At 42.8% G+C, this 24,878-nt stretch overlaps 1 protein-coding gene across 1 annotated transcript; it reads right to left on the reverse strand.

Moving 5' to 3' along the window:
- Window positions 1–2,503: 2,503 nt before the first annotated feature.
- LOC125486340 (WD repeat-containing protein 31-like) lies at window positions 2,504–24,878 on the reverse strand. The gene is made up of 4 exons (XM_048613346.1): window positions 24,738–24,878; window positions 24,024–24,124; window positions 10,941–11,008; window positions 2,504–2,675 (listed from the first exon to the last, which is right to left on the reverse strand). The coding sequence occupies exons 1-4, from the start codon at window positions 24,820–24,822 to the stop codon at window positions 2,504–2,506; spliced, it is 426 nt and encodes a 141-aa protein (XP_048469303.1). The 5' UTR covers window positions 24,823–24,878.

The following is a 24,878-nucleotide window of genomic DNA, read 5'->3' on the forward strand; positions in this document are numbered from 1 at the left end:
GCAGGCCAAGCAGCATCATAGGAGCAGAGAGGCTAGGCGGAGGCGGCAGAAAAACTGCTCTATGTCCAAGCGTGAGCGGTATTCGTTGAGTACCTGGTTTGCTTCAGGACATGGTCGAGCAGTTTCAGGGCCGAAGAGATTACGAGAGAGTTGCAGTGGGAGAGAGATCCCCTGAGGTTTGTCCGGAGGGAGGAGGGTAACTTCTTCAGGCTAGGCATCCTTAGAAGAGGCTTCGCAGTGGGGTTAAAATTGAATCAGAGATAGTAGGAACTGCAGATGCTGGAGAATCCAAGACAACAAGGTGCAGGACTGGATGAACACAGCAGGCCAAGCAGCATCATAGGAGCAGAGAGGCTAGGCGGAGGCGGCGGAAAAACTGCTCTATGTCCAAGCGTGAGTGGAAAAACTGCTCTATGTCCAAGTGTGTTGTCTCGGATTCTCCAGCATCTGCAGTTCCTACTACCGCTGGAAAAGCCCAGCAGGTCTGGCAGCATTTGTGAAGGAAAAAACAGAGTTAACATTTCGGGTCCAGTGACTCTTCCTCAGAACTGATGGTGGCCGGGAAAACATCAGTTTATATGCAGAAAATAGGGAGGTGGGTGGGGTAGGGAGTAAACGATAGGATAGAGCCCAAAGAGAGAGAAAGACAGTTGGACAGACAAAAGAGTTGATAACAATCAGGCTGGGAGGGGGAATAGTTGTTAATGGGGACAATTAGTGACTAACAACAGGGGGTGTGTAATGGCAGGCTATGTGGTAACAAGGCCTGGTGTGTGGGCTAGGGGGCTGGGACATGGGAGAGTTTAGGCCCTAAACTTATTGAACTCGATATTGAGTCCGGAGGGCTATAGGGGCCCCAAGTGGAAAATGAGGTGTTGTTCCTCCAGCTTGCATTGAGCTTCGCTGGAACACTGCAGCAAGCCAGAGACAGAGATGTTGGCCAGGGAGCAGGGTGGTACGTTAAAGTGGCAGGCAAGTGGTAGTTCAGGGTCTTTTTTGCAAGCAGAACGTAGATGTTCTGCGAAGTGGTCGCCAAGTCTACGCTTCGTTTCCCCAGTGTAGAGGAGACTACATTGTGAGCAGCGAATGCAATAGACTAGATTCTGGGAAATGCAGGTGAAGTGTTGCTCTACCTGGAAGATATGTTTGGGCCCTTGGATACTGGGGAGGGAGGAGGTAAATGGGCAGGTGTTGCACCTTCGCTGGTTAAAGTGGAAGGTGCCATAGAACTGTGGGGGGATGTTGGGGGTGAAGGAAGTGTGGACCAGGGTGTCGCAGAGGGAACGGTCCCTGTAAAAGGTGGACAAGGGAGGGGAGGGGAATATGTGTCTGGTGGTGGCATCTTGCTGGAGGTGGCGGAAATGGTGTCTGATGATCTTCTGGATATGGATGCTGGTGGGATGGTAGGTAAGGATAAGGGGAACCTATTGCTGTTGCGGGAGGGAAGAGAATGGGTGAGGGCGGAAGTGCGGGAGATGGGTCGGACCTGGTTGAGGGCCTGTCAACAACGGAGCTGGGGAATCCTCGGTTGAGGAAGGCGGTGTCATAAAAGCAAAATGAAGAAAAGACCTCAGGATTGATTAGTGATTGGAATAAGAACATTTTATGACATTAATGTTACTTGATGTTAAATTACAAGGTCGCAGTTCCTGACCAAGCCAATGCTTTACATTCAGAAAACAGCTCTGCCATAACATATTATTTCCAGCCTCACTCCCTCAGTGGGTTGCTAGTAAGGTCGTATTTGGTCAGCTCTTCATTGTTGTCAATGTGAACTTGGATGCTACACTACAGATTTTAGTTGGTCTTAGTAGATTGTTGATGAGCTGTGGCTACCTATAGTGTTAAACTGATTAGCCCTGCCACTTCAACTCCCCATCTTGCCTCTAGATAAATGGCCCAGGGCTGAATGGAGCTGGGAAACCAGTTTGCTGGCAGGACTACCAACTCCAACCTGTCTCTGATCCTGACCTTGGTGGGATTCAAAAATCTTGCCTCAAGTATCTGCATTGTTCTTAAGAACTGGCTAGATATTTTCTTATTCCAATCTCTAATCAATCCTGAGGTCTTTTCTTCATTCTGCTTTTATGAAATCAATTCCAGTCTTTTCAGTATCTAATGTAATTTACCAGATATAATGTAATTTACCAGTTCCCCCCACACAGCAAACATGAGTTTGACACCGAGGTAACAATAGAATTTTTGAGCTAAAGTGACAGAAACTTCCCAGGGATTTCAGCTATCCAGTGACCCTGCTAAAGTTGTGGGTGACACAGGTCAGCATCAGGTTTGATTGTGATGACTGCTGTAGTTCAATAGCCTGTCAATATGCCAAGCTCCAATGTGAAAAGTGGTCACTTAGATGATGTAATGTGCAAGGGCAACTAGGGATGGGCAACGAATGCTGGCCAGCCAATGATGCCCACGACTCATGAGTGAATTTAAAAAAAAAAGGTTTTTAAAAATTTTTCGGATAAACGTTCTGCCTGACCGCAAACCTTCTTTAAACTGGACTACAATGTTGGTCACATACTGTGGCTTCACAGCCCTCGCCGCTAAAACCGTTGCTGCAGGTAATACAATATCGCCCATCAGGACTGGCATCACAATGCATTTGGATGTGCTGTTTTATTGGGAAAGTGTGAGTCACCTGGAGTTCGCGACTATTCCAGATTCTGTCAAGAGAAAAAGACAAGAGCGAGGAAACCATCAGTAATCATTTCTGGTTCTTGTCAAACCTTGCTGTTCCAGATTATTCAGCTCTCTTAACTCACTTTCACAGAGGTTCCAACTGCCAGTTATGTTAGGAGTGTCAACACTTACCTTAATTGAGATCTAACTGCATTGCATTAACATGAAATTAACATCAAACCCAGTCATCTAATTACTTTTAGCTACCAATTTATTCTGCCACTCCCGAAGATCTGAACCATGCCTTCAATGATAAGGCATCACACCAGAGACAATTTAAAATGTCGAGCAAATTTTGTGTCAAAAGCTGAGCAGTTAAACTGCTAAGAGTAATAAATTTACAGGCAACATTGTTTCACCCAACTCTGAGGCAGCAAAATAATAAAAAGAACTAAGCCAACACTTTGGTAACATTAAATAAGATATCTAATGAAATTAAAACTGCTTCTTAGAAATTAATGCTGAGTTTTTCATCATTTCAGGATCTTCAAACTGGTTGGTGCCTTCTCTGAGATTTCTACACTGATCCTGCAATTTAATCGCTGAAAAACATGACTTAAATCTCCTGGGTACAAATTTTATAACAAGAACCTTTGATCATTTATAATCTGGTTAAGTTCTATTTCTTTTCCTGTATAACCTGTAACTGACAAACTTACGGCATACTGAAACTGGAGATCTAAACTGGAGTTGCTTCTTAAAATGGGTAATGTACTGTGAGTGAATATCATAACTGGATAAACATACCAAATTTCTGTCACACTAAACAGCTCCTCTATATACTGCAACAGAAACAGAAGCTACTAAATACAAAGATGACCTATAATCAAGTGTTTAAAACCTCTGAAAAAGAATCTTGTGACATGCACTATTCTGCTTGCAGCTACTCCTACAATAAGATCTGCGTTCATGGTATGCCGTGCCTGTTTGTCTTGCACCATCCTCACACATCCACTATAGCTTATCTCCAACCTCTCTGTGACATCCAATATCCAACAAAGCCCAAATCAACCCCTCTTTCTGCTGTCCTCCATTTTGTCCTCTACAGAGATGTCTGTAGATTTTCAGCTCTGGTCAAGTGGCTAAAATACTGGCTTTTTTTTCTTCTGGAAGCGACATATTAGAGCCCTATCTGCTTTTGCAGTTTCAGGCACCTGATCATTTTACCTTATGGTCTGTCTAAGTATCTACATTTAAAAGGCATCTAGTCCTACTCACAGATCTTTACTTATTGTCCAGATTTCTGAGACATACAGGAAATTAGAAAGAATGTAGCATCTTTTTAGCTTTTTCCTCATTACAAGTTTGAGTTTTCTTGTTAACACAAAACTACCATCTGTAATATTTCTTCTAACCCCTACACTATATCTGCCATCTTCCAGTGTTCCTGAATAGACAAACTTATGTTTCAGCGTGTGACACCACCCATTTCAATCTTTACTCTAGTGTCCTTGATTGTATTCCTTCTAATCAACATTGTTTATGTCCTTTCGGTGTTCATATTTAATCTAAGTCATAGAACATAGAACATTACAGCGCAGTACAGGCCCTTCGGCCCTCGATGTTGCGCCGATCTGTGAAACCAATCTGAAGCCCATCTAACCTAAACTATTCCATTATCATCCATATGTTTATCCAATGACCATTTAAGTGCCCTTAAAGTTGGCGAGTCTACTACTTTTGCAGGCAGGGCATTCCACGCTCTTACTACTCTCTGAGTAAAGAACCTACCTCTGACATCTGTCCTATATCTATCACCCCTCAATTTAAAACTATGTCCCCTCGTGCTAGCCACCACCATCTGAGGAAAAAGGCTCTCACTGTCCACCCTATCTAATCCTCTGATCATCTTGTATGTCTCTATTAAGTCACCTCTTAACCTTCTTCTCTCTAATGAAAACAGCCTCAAGTCCCTCAGCCTTTCCTCATAAGACCTTCCCTCCATACCAGGCAACATCCTGGTAAATCTCCTCTGCACCCTTTCCAATGCTTCCACATCCTTCCTATAATGCGGTGACCAGAACTGTACGCAATACTCCAAGTGCGGCCGCACCAGAGTTTTGTACAGCTGCAACATGACCTCATGGCTCTGAAACTCAATCCCTCTACCAATAAAACCTAACACACCGTACGCCTTCTTAACAACCCTATCAACCTGGGTGGCAACTTTCAGGGATCTATGCACATGGACACCGAGCTCTCTCTGCTCATCCACACTACCAAGAATCTTACCATTAGCCCAGTACTCTGTATTCCTGTTACTCCTTCCAAAGTGAATCACCTCACACTTTTCCACATTAAACTCCATTTGCCACCTCTCAGCCCAGCTCTGCAGCTTATCTATGTCCCTCTGTAACCTGCAACATCCTTCCGCACTATCCACAACTCCACCGACTTTGGTGTCATCCGCAAATTTACTAACCCATCCTTCTGCGCCCTCATCCAGGTCATTTATAAAAATGACAAACAGCAGTGGCCCCAAAACAGATCCTTGAGGTACACCACGAGTAACTGAACTCCAGGATGAACATTTCCCATCAACCACCACCCTCTGTCTTCTTACAGCTAGCCAATTTCTGATCCAAACCGCTAAATCACCCTCAATCCCATGCCTCCGTATTTTCTGCAATAGCCTACCATGGGGAACCTTATCAAATGCTTTACTGAAATCCATATACACCACAGCAACCGCTTTACCCTCATCCACCTGTTTGGTCACCTTCTCAAGGAACTCAATAAGGTTTGTGAGGCACGACCTACCCTTCACAAAACCGTGTTGACTATCCCTAATCAAATTATTCCTTTCTAGATGATTATAAATCCTACCTCTTATAATCCTTTCCAACACTTTACCCACAACCGAAGTAAGGCTCACTGGTCTGTAATTACCAGGGTTGTCTCTACTCCCCTTCTTGAACAAGGGGACAACATTTGCTAGTCTCCAGTCTTCTGGCACTATTCCTGTAGACAATGACGACATAAAGATCAAAGCCAAAGGCTCTGCAATCTCCTCTCTAGCTTCCCAGGGAATCCTAGGATAAATCCCATCAGGCCCAGGGGACTTATCTATTTTCACACCTTCCAGAATTGCTAACACCTCCTCCTTATGAACCTCAATCCCGTCTAGTCTAATAGCCTGTATCTCAGTATTCTCCTCGACAACATTGTCTTTTTCCTGTGTGAATACTGACGAAAAATATGCATTTAGCGCCTCTCCTATCTCTTCGGACTCCACGCACAACTTCCCACTACTGTCCTTGACTGGCCCTAATCTTACTCTAGTCATTCTTTTATTCCTGACATACCTATAGAAAGCTTTAGGGTTTTCCTTGATCCTACCTGCTAAAGACTTCTCATGTCCCCTCCTGGCTCTTCTTAGCTCTCTCTTTAGGTCCTTCCTGGCTAACTCGTAACTCTCAAGTGCCCTAACTGAGCCTTCACGCCTCAGCTCTACATAAGCCTCCTCCTTCCTCTTGACAAGAGATTCAACTTCTTTAGTAAACCACGGTTCCCTCGCTCGACCACTTCCTCCCTGCCTGACAGGTACATACTTCTCAAGGACACGCAGTAGCTGTTCCTTGAACAAGCTCCACATTTCAATTGTGCCCAGCCCCTGCAGTTTCCTTCTCCATCCTACGCATCCTAAATCTTGCCTAATTGCCTCATAATTGCCTTTCCCCCAGCTATAACTCTTGCCCTGCGGTATATACCTATCCCTTTCCATCGCTAAAGTAAACGTAACCAAATTGTGGTCACTATCACCAAAGTGCTCTCCTACCTCCAAATCTAACACCTGGCCTGGTTCATTACTCAGTACCAAATCCATGTGGCCTCGCCTCTTGTTGGCCTATCTACATACTGTGTCAGGAAACCCTCCTGCACACATTGGTCAAAAACTAACCCATCTAAAGTACTCGAACTATAGCGTTTCCAGTCAATATTTGGAAAGTTAAAGTCCCCCATAACAACTACCCTGTTACTTTCGCTCCTATCCAGAATCATCTTTGCAATCTTTTCCTTTACATCTCTGAACTTTTCGGAGGCCTATAGAAAACTCCCAACAGGGTGACCTCTCCTTTCCTGTTTCTAACCTCAGCCCATACTACCTCAGTAGACGAGTCCTCATCAAACGTCCTTTCTGCCACCGTAATACTGTCCTTGACTAACAATGCCACACCTCCCCCTCTTTTACCACCTTCCCTGATCTTACTGAAACATCTAAACCCCGGAACCTGCAACAACCATTCCTGTCCCTGCTCTATCCATGTCTCCGAAATGGCCACAACATCGAAGTCCCAGGTACCAACCCATGCTGCAAGTTCACCCAACTTATTCCGGATGCTCCTGGCATTGAAGTAGACACACTTCAAACCACCTTCCTGCCTGCCTGTACACTCCTGCGACCTTGAAACCTTATTCATGACCTTACTACTCTCAACCTCCTGTACACTGGAGCTACAATTCAGGTTCTCATCCCCCTGCTGAATTAGTTTAAACCCTCCCAAAGAGCGTTAGCAAATTTGCCCCCCCAGGATATTGGTACCCCTTTGGTTCAGGTGTAGACCATCCCGTTTGTAGAGGTCCCACCTACCCCAGAATGAGCCCCAATTATCCAGGGATCTGAATCCCTCCCTCCTGCACCATCCCTGTAGCCACGTGTTCAACTGCTCTCTCTCCCTATTCCTCGCCTTGGTAGCACGTGGCATGGGTAACAAACCAGAGATAACAACTCTGTTTGTTCTAGCTCTAAGCTTCCACCCTAGCTCCTTGAATTTCTGCTTTACATCCCCATCCCTTTTCCTACCTATGTCGTTGGTGCCTATGTGGACCACGACTTGGGGCTGCTCCCCCTCCCCCTTAAGGATCCCGAAAACACAATCCGAGACATCACGGACCCCAGCAGCTGGGAGGCAACACACCAACTGCGAGTCTCTCTCGTCCCCACAGAATCTCCTATCTGTCCCCCTAACTATGGAGTCCCCAGTGACTAATGCTCTGCTCCTCTCCCCGCTTCCCTTCTGAGCAACAGGGACAGACTCTGTGCCAGAGACCTGTACCCCATGGCTTACCCCTGGTAAGACCTCCCCCTAACAGTATCCAAAACGGTATACTTGTTTTTGAGGGGAACGGCCACAGGGGATCCCTGCACTGTCTGCCTGTTCCCTTTCCGTCCCCTGACTGTAACCCATCTACATTTTTCCTGTACCTGAGGTGTGACTCCCTCCCTGTAACTCCTCTCAATTACCCCCTCAGCCTCCCGAATGATCCGAAGTTCATCCAGCTCCAGCTCCAGTTCCCTAACGCGGTTTCCGAGGAGCTGGAGTTGGGTGCACTTCCCGCAGATGAAGTCAGTGGGGACACTAGTGGTGACCCTTACCTCCCACATTCTACAGGAGGAGCATGCAACTGCCCTAACATCCATTCCCACTGTTCTGAATTCCCAAACAGACTATTAAAAAAAAAACTAGTAGCCTTACCAAATCAGCGCTCAGAACCTTTTTTTTTGGTTAGAGGAGGAGGATGGGTGGGAGACACTACCTAGGTAGTGTTTCGGGTAAAGCAACCGCCCAAATATATTACCTCACTTACTCACTCCAAAAATGGAGTCACGCGAGGTAAGACTTTTATAATCGAAAAGCTTACCTTCCCAGGCTGCCCTCACGCTTCCTCCCGGACTCCTGCCACTGAAACAACTGAAAGGCCGCAGTCACGCGAGGTAAGACTTTTATAATCGAAAAGCTCACCTTCCCAGGCTGCCCTCGCGCTTCCTCCCGGACTCCCGCCGCTGAAGTTTTTAAGTTTTACCTGATTTATAATAAATTTGTAGGATCTCCTCTGACTTCATGCTGCCTGTGTAGTATGTTCATTCTAATTTTTAACCTAGAAATACATCTAATTCTCTGATTATTTGTTTTGTGTCCCAGAATGAGTAGTTTTGGTGGCAGTGCACAGCCTTCTTGTACTCCTGCCTTTACTTGAAACATATATGGCAGTCCCTCTTCTGGCCTGATATTTACTATTTGGCCCCAACATAGATTTCTGGATAAATCTCACATCTTTACTGTCAATATCACATTTCAGCAACATGTCTATTAATTTTTGGGGATAAACTTAATAATCAGCAAAGTGATGGAAGGAATTGTCAACAGTGCTATTAAGCAGCACCTGCGCTTTGACATAAAAGCAAAAAGCTACAGATGCTGAGCATTTGAAATAAAAGAAGAAAATTCTGAAGAAACTCAGCAGGTCTGGCAGCATCAGTGGAGAAAGAAAGCGAGTTAACATTTCAAGTCTGATAGGACACTTCTTCAGAACTGCTCACTGGAACTCAGTATAGTTTCTGTCACGGTCACTCAGCTCCTGACCTCATTACGGCTTTGGTCCCAACATGGATAACAGAGCTAAATTCCAGAGGTGAGGTGAACTGACTGCCCTTTACATGAAGGCTACATGTGACCATGTGTGGCATCAAGGAGCCCAAGCAAAACTGATTTCAATGGGAATCTGAGGAAAACTCTCTGTTGGTTGGAGTTATATCTAGCACAAAGGATGACGGCTGCGGTTGTTGAAGGTAAAGCATCTCAGCTCCAGGGCATCTCTGCAGGAATTAATAGGGGTAGTGTTCAAGGCCCAACCATCTTCAGCTACTTCATCAACAACTTCCTCTCCATTATGAGGTCAGAAGTGGGGAATTACACAATGTTCAACACTATCTGCGACTCCTCAGGTACTGAAGCAGTCTGTCCGCGTATGCAGCAAGACTGGGGCAACATACAGGCTCGTAAGTGGCATGTAATGTTTGTACAATCCAAATTCCAGGCAATGATCATCTCCGACAACAGGGAGTCTAACTATTGCCCTTGACATTTAATGACATCACCATCACCAAGGCCACCATTTCAATATGCTAAGGGGTTTACCATTGACTCTAAACTGGATTAGACCAGCCATGTAAATACTATGGCTACAAGAGAAGGTCAAAGCTAAGAACTATACAGCAAGAAGCTCACTTCCTGTCTCCCCAGGTCTGTACACCATCTACAAGATAGAAGTCCAGAATGTGATAGAACTCTCTTGACTTGCCTGGATGGGTGCAACAACACTCAAGAATTTCAACACCATTCAAGACAAAGCAGTCCACTTGATTAGCACCCCCAGTCACCACCTTTAACATTCACTCCCATCACCGCAGATGCACAATGGCAGCAGTGTGTAGCGTCTACACAGTGGACTGCAAAATTTCAACAAGGTTCCTAAGACTGCAACTTTCAAACCTATGATTGTACCATTTACCATTTGTACCATAGACAATTTCTAACTGTCACTTCCTGAAAGACAGAGCTAGTATAGACAGTTGTATCCTGGCAAAGTGTAAGGTGAAGTCACACATTGTTGCAGTAGTACATAGCTGCATGCATTTCTGCAGAGACTCCAAAACAGTTCCGTATATTCTGAGCTAGCCCACATTGCCCTTCCCAGAATGAAATATTCTGCATCTTCTGCTAAATTAGCTTCAAATTCATCTGCTATGTCCCCTAACAAATAGTTAGACACATCTTCAGTTTAGCTTCACCTACCTTTAAGTACCTTAAGGTTGTTTTACTATATACAGATAAATGACCATTCTTGCTAAGGTTACTCCAACTCCTTAGTAGCATCAGGCTGAAAATCTCCACTAAACCAGGTCCTTTGTGAGGTTACCAGCACTCAGTGCTTCAATGACAAGTCTCAAAATAAAGTAACAAAGTGAGGATGTTTAACAAAATTATAAAACTGCTTCTCAGGTCCTATTATTCAAAGTCCATTCTTTAAGCAAATGGCCAGGACTTATATTAACTAAACTATAAACCTTGCCACGTAGAAGTTATACAATAATGAGTATTCCACGACAATACTGATGACAAAGGGACCTTGTACAGTTGGCAACTAGTTTCCATCAAATATGGAATATAGCTGACCAGGCTTGAGAGGATAGAATGGAGAAATAGATCAAAATAAGAAGTGCCTGACCTAAAACTGTACCATCCTCACCATCTGAAAGTCACTCAATGTCATTGGAATAGCATCATTTAAAACAACTATTTAATTTGCAATGTTTTAAACTTATTTAACACTTTGGAAAGTCTAACTACAGCTACTGATCTCCGTGTTGGGGAAATATACACAAATATACACCTTGAATTCGTAGGTCAACTTACTGATCCTTACTGAGTGAGTGAACTAGTTGAACTGGGCAACAGTTAACCCACCTGATCATCTTGTCCTCGGAGGTCTGAATTACAAGTGATTCTGCAGGAACCCAGCAGATGTGTGTTACCTAGAAAGAGTTGACTACAATCAATTAATTCGCCAATCAAGAAATGTTGCCATGTAACTGAACAACATAGCAAGAAAGAGGGGAGCAGTTATATGCAAGGCCACTAATTTTGTCTCAATGCAAAAAATGGACGACCAAAACCACGAGTAAAAGTCTCACAATCCGGAGATAATTGAACATTAGTCTCTATTTGGGACCTGGGTTCAAATCTAGCTGAGACTGTTGGGATCAAACAACATTCTTTCCGTATTGTAAGGATCCTACTGAACTGAGTTTCACTCTATGTTGCAGCTGGGGCCAAGGACGTCATCAGGGTCATATTTGCATATTTTGCATATTTGTTGGCTTTTGGGCAAGTGTACTTGGGCACTTGTAATTTACAATTCGTTGAGATGGCAGGCTAGGAGGTAAATCATCTGTTCCATTTTAACTGATCCCCTTGCCTGGTTTCTGGTTAAATACCCTACTGTAGAAGTGACCTATGCCTGGCCATGTAAAGTGACTTGTACCTGACCACACTAAGCAGCCCATGCCTGATTACAAGATGGCAGACAGAAGCTGAGCAAAACTAAGCAGCCTGCTCACACAGTGAAATACAATGGCACCTTTGAACAGAACTGCTAGAAGGTCAGTAAAAGAACACTGTATGTTCCCATCCCAGACAGTTCTGATAAAAGGTTGCCTTACGACAGATAAATGACCAATTCTAGCCTTATTACTGAAAGGATGATTGTCCCAGTAAATGAACAACATCAGGTGCTCGCTGAAGTCCCTAAGCAGCTGCAAGGATAACAGCTAAAGTTATTTCATAGTAAATAGATGCTTCTCTGAAGCTACCTGCAATATTAAATAGTTTCTAGTTAAAATGCTTTAATCATAGAAGTTGATTTCAATACATAACCGGAATATAATACAAGCATTTAAAAAACATATAAGCCTAGATGTGAAGATTAACTAGCCTGAGGAGACACCTTCTCTTGTGCCCTGAACAAGATAGACTGCTCACAACCCATAAATTACAAAATGCTAACAGTAGAAGTAGTTGTATAACGTTGCACTTTATAATTAACTTTATAACAGAAATTAACCTTCTAGCAATTAGATAAAACTAACTGACTTTTTATTTTAACATTATGTAATTGGGACAGTGGGAAATATTAGAGGAATTGCTGAATTTGATAAAATAAAGCACATGTAGTACAATGAATACTAGAATTCACACTGTCCTTAGACATAACAAGCCTGAGACAGATCTGAAGGAATGTAGCCAGTAAACGTTTGGAATGTGAATGAATAGGATGCATAGAAAGATCCCAAGGCCTAGCAATTACAAACTCCAAAAACCATGGGAACCTGGGGCTGTCTGTGGGAATGCCCATCATTGATGAGGTGAGCTAAGGGATTGGGTGTATGGATTAAGAGGAAAGGACAGTGACTACACTGTATTTGATCATTGTAACAAAGTGTATAAAATGCTGTATTTTCGCTGTAAAAATCAGGCATCATTGATCTCCCTTCCAATTTGGGGAAGATTCTTTGGCCCTCTCCCTGCATCAACTGGCTTCTGCTTGAATAAACGTTTTCCACTTGCCTGAATCCTGCCTGCCGAGTTTTTGTCCCCCATCGGAAAAAATGCTCCTACCGATTGGCGCTGTGAGCAGGGTGCCCTGCCTGAGGCCGGTACACGTTGGGCCACAGTCTGGGTGAGTATGTTTATTTATCACCTTTTCTAGCTAGTGTGGCACTTTGTGGGGAGCTTCTGTAAGCCAGGGCATAAAACAAACTTTTAGATTGGAGCAAATACGAGATGTTAGGATCAGGCATAGTGGAAGTGGACGCCTGCCGTGAGAACACTCAAAATAGTGGAAGGGGATCCCAGCGCGAGAATGCATGAAATAACACGAGAAAGCGTGAAATAACGCAAGAACACAAAATAATGAAGAAGGGATTGCAAGTCCTGGTGCGCAAAATAGGAGAAAAAGAGAGGTGTTGCGAATCCCGATGCTGTCACACGCAAAATAAAGAAGAGGGATACACAAAAAACAGAAATTTCTGCAACAAGAGATGCGAGAAGTAGGGAAAGAACAAGGATCTGGGAAATAATAAAACTGTAAAATAAAAGCAGCAGCCACAGTTGACACAGTCTGGCAAAATGGCAGGGAAGGATTTTGGAAAAACAGGCTGAGGTCCAGACCATCCATTCTGCAAATTGTGTTTAAAAAAAGAGTGCAGAAACATGCTGAAATAGCTACAGTGTTCATAAGAGAGAAAGACAGCGGGCGAGGTGGCTCTCTGTGCTAGTTCACTGAATCTTGTAGAGATGTTAACTCTTTGTGGTCTGGTTTGAATGCACCTTTGTTTGTTGATTGCTATATGTCATCTGTGCAATTTGTGTGTTTTTGTTCCCTAGAACTCGAGATCTGGGGATGCTTTGAAGTTAGTTTGCATTTTGGGAATGTGTGGTGACTTAATAAGTGGTGTGCCTGTGTAAGTATGGGACACGTACGGTTAATGTGATGTCCATTTAAGAAACTCTCAGTGCTTGTGCAAAGCAGAAGTCTATAATGAAATGTTGATTTAAAAAGTTGGTTTGTAAAACTTGGTAAAAATTTACCTTTTACAATTAGCTCTGTATTGTGTTTGGACTCAGCTAAATTTTAATTTCAGAAATTACCATGTTTGGAATTTCATTTACTGGCCAGAAATGAACTTCCAAAAACGGTTTTAACACACGAGTGAATCTTTAACTCTGGGTGATAAGATTTGCTCATTGTAAAGGTACTGTCATGTGAAAGTATGCAAATAATAGAAAATTATGAATCCTGGGAATGCAATTCCCTTTGAACAAAATTCTGATATGCCCTAAAATCTGAGAAAGCCGATAAACGAATTAGAAAAGGGAAACTTAACAGAGGAGATGGTTCAGTACTAATTAACCCATTCTGCTTGACAAGGGACAGATGGATACTTTCTTTAGAAATTTTAAGTCCACGTATGATGATATTTTACTGCTACTGGGTGAAGTTATCTGTGGATACAGAACTGGAGAATATAAAAAAAAACACAAATTAATAAAGTACTCAATTGGCTACAAAAGCAGAAAATAACCAAAGGTAATATTAAGAAACCAGCAGTTGTTACAGGGTGTGAGTGGCGGGACTCAACCAGCCACCCTCAGCCAACAGATTGAAATAAAAATTGTAGATATATGTGTTTAAAAATACTGAAGGTAGTATATTAGGAATGGACTTGTTGGAACGGTTTGGAGCTGTGATTAACATGCGAGAAGCAAAAATTGATTGGAATTGCCAGCTTAAATTTAGAAGGTCAAGAATTACATGCTTCCTTAAGATTATAACTGTGCCGCCACAATCGAGTGGGAATGGGATCCCGAGAATCCCTACCATAAAATAGCAATGATGTGCCCCAAATTATGGGCAGCCACCATAACCAAGTGTGGGAAATTAGATATAAAACCGATTGAAATACCTGGAAATGTACTTAAAAGGCAGTACCCCACCAGACCTGAAGCTGTTGAGGCAGATAAAGAAATTGTGAAAGATTTGGAGAAACAAAGAGAGATACATGACTGTATCCCCCTCATGGAGCAGGAAGAAGAAAGAGTTAAGTAAGAGTCATTAGAGGGGCCAGACATGAAATGCATGTTTGCCGAGGGGCGCTTAAGTATTATCATGGTGAGGCGCAGACAGGGTGGGCCGTGGTTAATTTGCAAGGGGAGCTTTTAGCAGGAGAGAGAATAGAAGGCTGTCACTCCACCCATGTAGCTGAACTAAAAGCACTTATTGCAGCCCTGAAGCTAGTGAGAGGACAAAGGGTTAATATCGACACAGACAGTTGGTATGCCTTTGGTGTAGCCCATGACTACATGATGGCATGGGCAAGGCGAGGGTTTCTCACTTCAAATGGTAGTGTAATTCAGTATGACCTAGTGGCTGCAGCTATTGGACCAGAAGGAGGCAGCAGAAATTAAAGTAAAAGCACACAGAAAGATCCAGACACCAGAACAGAGAGGGAATGATTATGCAGATAGTGCAGCAAAAGAAATGTTAGAACAGGAAGTGATAACCATAGCAGCTGTGAGAGAGCAAGAAGCCAAAGATGAAGAATGGAACATTTTAAATTTATAAGCAGCAGCTAATTCAGAAGAGAAAGCAGGAATGAATTATAAATCAGAGCAGCATGAGGAACAGATGATATTTGGAGAAAAGAAAGCAAAGTGGTAGCCCCCATATTCTGGCAACAGACCCTATGCAGTGTTTACCACGGATTAGCACACGTAGGAAGAAATAAAATGATACAGCTAATATCTAATTGCTGGTGATGGAAAGGAATGAGAATAGACATAGCTAAATTTTGTCAAAGGTGCACTGCATGTGCACAGACAGAACCAAGACAGGGAATTAAAATTAAAATGAGCCATCAGCCCCGTCCAATGGGGCCATGGAAACACGTTCAAATGGATTTCATAGGGTCACTCCCACAAAGTCAGAATAAGAAATTCTATCTAGTTATGGTTTACCAGATGGATGGAAGCTTTCCCTACAAGGGGCAGTACTGCAACCTCAGAGGCAAAAATATTAGCAGCTGAAATAATACCTGGAGCGGGGTGGGTTCCCCTACAACTGAACTCAGACCAGGGAACCCACTTTACAGACAAGCGCCTGAAGGAAGCATGTAAACTACTGGGAATAATACAAAGGTATCATATCCCCTACTATCCACAGAGCTTGGGAATGGTAGATGAATAGAACACTGAAAAATGCTTTGACCAAAGCAATGATAGGAGAAGGGGGTTAAATGGACCCTTTCCCTACCAGCCATTCGATGGTCCAGACAGCAACGCCCTCTAGGGCCACTGGACTAACGCCCTTTAAGCTCATGATGGGACAAGCACTGACACTCCCCCAGGACCTAATCACAGGGGCAGCAGAACGGATGACAGCAAGGGACAAGTCTGGGATTACATGAAATCCCTCTGTAAGCATCTACACACTTCATGAACAGGCATGAGACCAGCAGCGTGTCAAAGACTGGGAGTCTGAGGGACACCCAGGACAAACAGAAATGCCAGCCCCAGGATCAAAGGTCCTGGTAAAAATAATACCAAACAAGGGCACCTTGTCCCTCTGATGGGACGGACCTCATGGGGTAATATTAACAGGTAACAGGAGCGCACTTATTAATGAAAATGGAATTGGTAAATAGAGGCATCCTACACAGCTAAGGGTGCTTGGAGTTCATAGAGTAACAGTCCAGCTTATTAGTCTGGTATGCTCTCTCTCTCTTGCTTTTGCAGGTTTTAAATGGCTCTCATTTGTGTACACCGACTAAATAGCAGGAACAGGATCCTCAACACCAGGGCGGCATGGGAACAGATTAAGGTCACATGTAAATATATGTGATGCGGTTGCGCAGTGGAAGCTGTAATTAAGAATATTGCTGAAATTAGTGTGAGCATGAAAACGCTAATCCTCTGTGGGCTTCTCTTAATTCTGATCACATCAGAAGCTGATAGGTGAGGGGAGAAGTGAGAATTGAATGTGAACACCTTTCTATACTTATGTGTATGGAAGAAAGCATAACGCATCCAGTTGCTGGGTCTGTACACATATTCCCATACATTCTAAGGGAGGGATACGCCCACGACCCATTCCCTTTAATGCCTCTGAACTAACCAAATGGGTATTGAGACAGAATAGCTCAAAACAGGGAGATAGAAACAGGCACTCTAGCAATGGTAAGAAGTAATTAGTGAATACTGACCAAGATGGGGCACAATGGAAATCAGCTTCAAGAACTGCTCGAGTAAGCAAACATTCCAACAATGCTGGTACTCCAAGATTATCAACCGATTCACCCCATACAACGGCACCTACTTTGTGTGCGGACACAAAGCCTATGCCTGGCTACCCCCACCTGGACAGGGTCATACTACTTGAGAAATGTGGTACCATCCATGTGTCACGTGTTGTCCCTCCTGAAGGAGGTGCCAAAACGATACAAATGTGTTATCCCAGGGGCAGATAGGCTCTTTGCCATGTTCTTACCCTCGTACAATAAAGCCAAGTTAACTAGAGAATCTATCTATATGGCCACAATCTTCAAACAAGTGACCAATGACACATCACGAGCTCTGGGCAAGATAGATGCAGCAACAGTTGACATGCGAACCCTAGCACTGCAGAACCAAATTGCCTCCGACATGATGTTAGCCGAGAAAGGAGGAACATGTACACTCATTGGAACAGAGTGCTGTACGTACTCCCCGACAACTCAAAAGCAATCAATGATCTGGCCGACTATATCCAAAAAGAAATGATTAAACTGAAACAATCTCCATCTTCGACCCTGTGAAGTTGGGTGATAGGATGGCTGGGATCCCTTGGGACATCCATTGTACAGGGAATAGTAATGTTTGTTGTAGCATGGTTCTTATGTTACATTGTTTTTTGTCTTGTAAAATGCATCATGACCACAATAATGAAGATGATGACTGCAGAACAGCCATGGACCCAGGGAGTAGCCCTACTACACACCACCAAGCCAATAGACTACTCGTGGAAGAATACTCTTGGAATTTGAGTTGGACTTTTGAACTCTGATTTGGAATGCTTACTAATAGAGGTCCTGCGTCCATAATTAGCCTAGGGCCAAAGTGGGGATCTGTATAGGTGATCTGTGCCTGGCGACGTAAGGTGACTTGTACCTGACCACACTAAGCAGCCTATGCCTGATTACAAGATGGCAGACAGAAGCTAAGAAAAACTAAGCAGCCTGCTCACACAGTGAAATACAATGGCACATTTGAACAGAACTGCTAGAAGGTCAGTAAAAGAACACTGTATGTTCCCAGAGATAGTAGGAACTGCCGATGCTGGAGAATCTGAGATAACAAGGTGTAGAGCTGGATGAACACAGCAGGCCAAGCAGCAGCAGAGGAGCAAGAAAGCTGACGTTTCGGGTCGAGACCCTTCTTCAGATTTCTGTTTGCTGAAGTCCCTAAGCAGCTGCAAGGATAACAGCTAAAGTTATTTAATAGTAAATAGTTGCTTCTTTGAAGCTACCTGTAATATTAAATAGTTTCTAGTTAAAAATCCTTTAATAATACAAGTTGGTTTCAGTACATAACCAAAATATAATACAAGCATTAAAAAAAACATATAAGCCTGGATGTGAGGGTTAACTAGCCTTAGGTGATGCCTTCTCTTGTGCCCTGAACAAGATAGACTGCTTACAACTCATAAATTACAAAATGCTAACAGTAGAAGTAGTTGTATAATGTTACACTTTATAACTAACTTTATAACAGAAATTAACCTTCTAGCAATTAGTTAAAACTAACTGACTTTTTAACATTATGTAATTGGGACAGTGGGAAATATTAGAGGAATTGCTGAATTTGATGAAATAAAGCACATTAGTACAACTAATACAAGTGTTCACACTGTCTTTAGACATAATAAGCCTGAGACAGATCTGAAGGAGTGAAGCCAATAAACATTTGGAATGTGAATGAATAGGATGCATAGAAAAATCTTCCAACTGCCTGAATCCTGCCTGTCTTGTGTGTTTTCGGCCCCAGTTGGGAAAAACGCTCCAACATCTACTCCATTACTGTCTTTCGCAGGATAACCAACAATAAACAAATACAAATCTTGAGTGTTGGTTGAATCTTCAAAATAAAGTGCATGTTTAAGAAAGCATAGCTTATGTGCTTTATAAGAGAGAAATAAAGACACAGCGAAACCTTTGCCAGTACAAGAAGAAAAGATAATCATTTTGTGGTTTTGACTTCCTCTTTTCATTTTCCTGTTTAAATAATTTAAAGAATTATGTACATTTTATTATATTCCACAACCAACCAATTCACCTCAGCTCTGCAGTCCTTCCAAATCCAGTCATGAACAGTTGTGGATAATTAAACAATTCACTGGAGGAGGAGGTTCTATAAATATCCCCATTCTCAATGATGGAGACCCCAACCCATTAGTGCAAGGTTGAACATTTACAAACAATCTACACAGAAGGGCCAAGTGGAACTCGACCTCCTCCAGAGGTCATCAACAACATAGATGCCAGGCTACAGCCAAACTGATTCACACTGTGATATCAAGGAACTGGATACTCCAAAGACTATAGGCCCTGACTATTTTGGCAATAGTACTGAACTTGCAGCTGCCTGACTACGTGGAAAATTGTCCCAGTATGTGCTGTACACAGAAAACAGGACAAATCACTCAGTTAATTACCAGCCCATTAGTCTACTCTTGATCATCAGTATAGTGATGGAAGGTATTGTGAACAGTGCTATCAAGCAGCACCTCCTCAGCAATAATCTGCTCAGTGACACCCAGTTTGGGGCTCTGCCATGGCCAGTCAGTTCCTGACCTCATTACAGCCTTGGTCCAAATATGGAGAAGAGAGCTAAATTCCAGAGGTGAAGTGAGAGTGATAGCCCTTCACATCAAGTGACGGCACGGTGGCTCAGTGGTTGGCACTGCCACCTCACAATGCCAGGGACCTAGGTTTGATTCCAGCCTCGGGCAGCTGTCTATGTGGAGTTTGCACGTTCTCCCTGTATCTGTTTGGGTTTCCTCTGGGTGCTCCGGTTTCCTCCAACAGTCCAAAGATGTGCAGGCTTGGTGGATTGGCCATGCTAAATTGCCCATAGTGTAGATTAGGTGGGTTATAGGGGATGGGTCTGGGTGGGATGCTCTGATGGTCAGTGTGGACATTTTGGGCCGAAGGGCCTGTTTCCACAACGTAGGGATTCTACGATGATGATGAAGTCTGCATTAGGCCGAGTGTGAATTCAATGAGCTCTAGCAAAAGTAAAGTCAATAGGAATTAGAGGAAAACTCTCTAATGGTTGGAGTCAAACCTAGCACAAAGGAAGTTGATGATCTTTTTTGGATGTCAATTATCTCAGCTTCAGGACACCTCTGTATGGGTAGTGATCTAGGCCCAGCCATCTTCAGTTGCTTCATCTATGACCTTCCCTCCATCATAAGGTTAGAAGTGGGAATGACTTTGAAGCAGTCCATGTCCAAATGCAGCAAGACCTGAACAATATTCAGATTTGGGCTGAAAAGTGGCAAGTAACATTCACACCACACAAGTGCCAGGTGGTGACTATCTCCAACCACTCCCTCTGGATATTCAATGGGATTACTATTGCTTTAATCCCCTGCTATCAACATCTTGGAACTTTTCACTTACCAGAAAATGAACTGAATGAAATACTGTGGCTGCAAGAGTAGGTCAGAGGCTAGGAATCCTGCAACAAGTAACTCACCTCCTGACTCCCCAAAGCCCTTCTATCATCTATAAGGCACAAGTCAGAAAGGTGATGGATGCTATAAGATGCTGTATAGAAATTCACCAAGGCTCCTCAGACCGAATCTTCTGAACCCATGGCCACTACATCTAGAAGGACAAGTACAGCAGATTCATGGGAACACCACCATCTGCAATTTCCCCTACAAATCACTCACCATCCTGACTTGGAAATGTATCACAATTCCACAACCCCAGAGTAGCTGGGTCAAAATCCTGGAGCTCCCATCCTAGCAGCATTGTTGGTCTACTTACACCAAATGGACTGCTGCAGTTCAGGGAGGCAGCTCACCCCCACCTTCTCAAAGACCACTACAGACAGCCCCAGCCAGCAACGGCCACATCTAATGAATGAATTAAAACAAAATACTGGTCTGTTTAAGTGAGTTATATTTGCCCTTTCATCAGACAATTCTACAATTAATTAAAGAGATTTTATTCAACATATTCATTAGCAGAAAACAGACAGGGAACATCAGTACTTTGTATGTCTTTTGTAACTGACTGAATCTAAAATTATAGAATCATAGAGTCATGCAGCATGGAAACAGACTGTTCAGTACAATTCATCCATGCCAACCAAGTTTCCCAAACTAAACTAGTCGCACCTGCCTGCACTTGGTCTATATCCCTCCAAACATTTCCTATTCATATACCTATCTAAATGTCTTTTAAATATTGTAACTGTATCCACATCCAATACATTCTCTGGAAGTTTATTTCACACACGCCTAGTATGTCTTTTTTAAGCTTTTCTCCTCTCACCTTAAAAATACGCCTCCTAGTCTTGAAATTCCCCACCCTAGGGAAAAGACACCTGATATTCACCTTATTTATACCCCTCATTATTTTATAAACCTATATAATGTCACCTCTCAACTTCCTAAGCTCCAGTACAAAAAGTCTCAGCCTATCCAGCCTCTCTCCAAAACACAAACCCTCCATTCCCAGCAATATCCTGGCAATCTCTTCTGAACCCTCTCCAATTTAATAACATCCTTTCTATAACAGGGTGACCAGAACTGGACACAGTACTTCAGAAGAGGCCTCACCAACATCCTGCACAACCTCAAAATAATGTCCCAACTCTTACACTCAAAGGTCTGAGCAATGCTAAACGCCTTCTGAATCACCCCATCTATATGTGATGTAAACTTCAAAGAATTATGTACCTGAACCCCTAGGTCTCTCTGTTCTACAACACTACCCAAGCTTCTACTTTTAATTGTATAAGTCCTGCCCTTGTTTATTTTACCAAAATTCAACACCTCTCATTTATCCAAATTAAACTCCATCTCGCACTCTTCTGCCCATTGACTCAGTTGATCAAGATCGCTTTGTAATCTTAGATAGCCTTCTTCACTGCCCGTCATACCACCAATTTTGGTGTCATCCGCAAACTTACTAACCATGCCTCCTAAATTCTCGTCCAAATCATTTATATAAATGACAAACAAAAGTGGACCCAGCACCGAACCCTATGGAACATCGTTGGTTATAGGCCTCCAGTCCGAAAAACAACCCTTCACCACCACCACAGTCTCCTACCATTAAGCCAATTTTGCATCCAATTGGGAAGCTCTCCCTGAATCCCATGTGATCTAACTTTACTAATTAGTCTACCATGCAGAACCCTATCAAAGGCTTTAGTAAAGTCCATGTAGACAATGTCTACCACTCTGCCCTCAATCTTGTTGATTATGTCCTCAAAAAACTCAGCCAAGTTTGAGACATGATTTCCCAAGCACAAAGCCATGCTGACTGTCTCAAATCAGTTCCAGCCTCTCCAAATGCATGTAAACCCTATCTCTCAGAATCCCCTTCAACAACTTACCCACCACTCATGTCAGATTCACTGGTCTATAGTTCCCAGGCTTTCAGTATATGAACAAAGGTAGTGAAATTGATAAATAAAGTTAAGGTGAAAGATAAAAGTTAGTACAGTTGAATGGAAATTCAGGAAGGAAAGAACTTGTAACTTTTGATAGGTTTCACATGGAAGACTAATCGCAAAGATAACAGTCCATGGGATCCAAGAAATTTGGCAAATTGGTTCCACAATTAGCTGAGTGGCAGGAAGAAAAGAGTGATTGTTGAGGGATGTTTTTCTGACTGGAAGTCTATGTTCAATGGGGTCCCACATGGATCAATGTTGGAGCCCTTGTTATTTGTGATTTATATAAATGATTTAGACTTGTATGTAGGAGAGTTGATCAGAAACTTTGTAGATGATACAAAAATTGGTAGGGTGGGAGATAGTGAGGAGGATAGCCTTAGATTACAGGAGGATATAGACGAGCTGGTCAGATGGGCTGATTACTGGCAAAACGAATCCAATCTAGATAAATGTGAGTTGATGTACTTGAGCAGGATAAATAAGGCAAGGGAATACATGGAAAGCAACAAGGATCAGACGGAACTTGGCGTGCAATGTACACTGGTTTCTTAAGGTATCAGGACAGGCCGATAAAACGGTTAAGAAGGCATATGGGATACATGCCTTTAATACTGAGGCATAGAGTTTAAGAGCTGAGAGGTATGCTGAAACTGTATAAAATGCTGGTTAGGCACAACTAGAGTATCGTGTGCAGTTCTAGAGTCCATATTAAAGTACTGCATGTATGAATGCCACTACAAAAACACTCAATAGAATTGACACTATCAGCCCTGGATAGTGATAGCACTGGATAGAATGCAGAGGAGATTTGCCAGGATGTTGCCTACACTGCTGAGTTTCAGTTCTGAAAAGAGATTGGACAGACTGGGGTTATTCTCAGGGCAGAGGAGATTGAGAGGGGGCATGATTGAAGTGTGTAAAATTATGAGCAGCATGGATAGGGGAGACAGGAAGAATTTTTTCCACGTGATGGGGGGGATCAATGAGCAGGGAGTGTAGATTTAAGGTAAGGAGCAGGAGATTTAGTGGGGATGTGAAGAAAAATCTTTTCACCCAGAGGGTGATGGGAATCTGGAACTCACTGCCTGTAAGCAGGGTAGAGGCAGAATCCTCATAACATTCAAGAAGTATTCGGATGTGCACTTGCAATGCCAAGGCATACAAGGCAATGGATCATGTGATGGAAAATGGGATTAGAATAGTGAAGTGGTTGCTTTTGACTGGTGTAGATGCAATGGGCCAAAGGACCTTTTTCTGAGCTGTAGATCTCTATGTTTCTATAGTTCCCAGACTTTCCAAAGTGCCTTAAAGCTAATGGTGTACTTTTGAAGTATGTTCCCTGTTGGTAAACAAGAAATGCAGGAACCAATTTACACACAGCAAGCTACCACAATCAGCAAAGTGATAAATAATTAGACGATCAGTTTCTGGTTCTGTGAGGAACAAATGCTCATCCCAGAACAGGGTGATTAAAAACTCCTTGCTCTTCATCGAAATAGTGCCATAGGACAATTAGAGTCCAGCTAAGAAGGCAGAAAGAGACAGAGGCTCAGTTTAATATCTAAAATATGGCACCTTTGAGAGAATAGTGCTCATTATTTGAATCTCCAGCATATAGTCCTTATTTACTCAGCCTCTCAGCATTGTAATACTGCATTATAATATCATCCAAATCGTAGTAGAAGAACCAGTGGCCAGCTGCTAATTAGTCATAGAATAATACAGCATGGAAACAGGCCCTTCGGCCCAAACTGGTCCTACCAGATTCCTGGAAATAGAGCAGCTTTGTAAACAGTCTCCTGTCTCTACATCCCAGATACACATGGAATTGTCCCGCGACCCTGTACATAGTTTCAAACCATCTGAAAAGGGTAATAAGACAATATTATAACAGAAATGCAACATTCAGGTCAACAGATTGTTTCTGTAAAAGTACAAAGTAAGTCCAGAACAGGCACAATGTCTTTTCATTCATAGTTTGACACATAGAAGGAAAGAAGAGATACAATTTCTACCAGAGATACTTATAAATTGGAAAATACAATGCAATGTGGCTTTGCTCAGAGACAAAATGGAAACAAAAACTTGCTCTGCTTGCTGCGCACTCTCTAACTGTTAATCTCTTCTGTTTTCCTCTGTCTCCCTTTTTCTTCTTTTTCTGCCTATATGCAAGATTTATAAATTCTTTAACCTGTAGCCAACACTTTTCCTTTTAAACTCTCTAAATCATTATCATCCTTCAGATAGTTTTCCACTTGTCTCTTTCTGTCTGTTAGACACTTTCTGTCGTTATCTCTAAACTTGCCTCCGACTCTCTTCCTTTCTTCCCCCTTCTTTCTGTTTAAAAAAAAAGAAAAATGTTCCCTTTTCAATAAACTCATAACTTTGCTATGACCTGGTTAAACATTTTGTGGCAAGAGAAACATACAAAAATTGTAAAATATTACAGAGAATTACGGCTTCCGGTGTTCATACCTGGGCTCACAGCTAGGCCGGTCACCACCAGTTCATGCCCTGTAAACTCCTGTAGTGGTCCAGCTTTATTGTACATATCCCACATTAGGGCTGTTTTATCACGTGAAGCACTGAAGATCCTGTTTGACTGAAAGAGGCAGG

This window comes from Rhincodon typus, chromosome 28 (assembly GCF_021869965.1).
Source record: "Rhincodon typus isolate 14 chromosome 28, sRhiTyp1.1, whole genome shotgun sequence".
Taxonomy (NCBI): Eukaryota; Metazoa; Chordata; class Chondrichthyes; order Orectolobiformes; family Rhincodontidae; genus Rhincodon; species Rhincodon typus.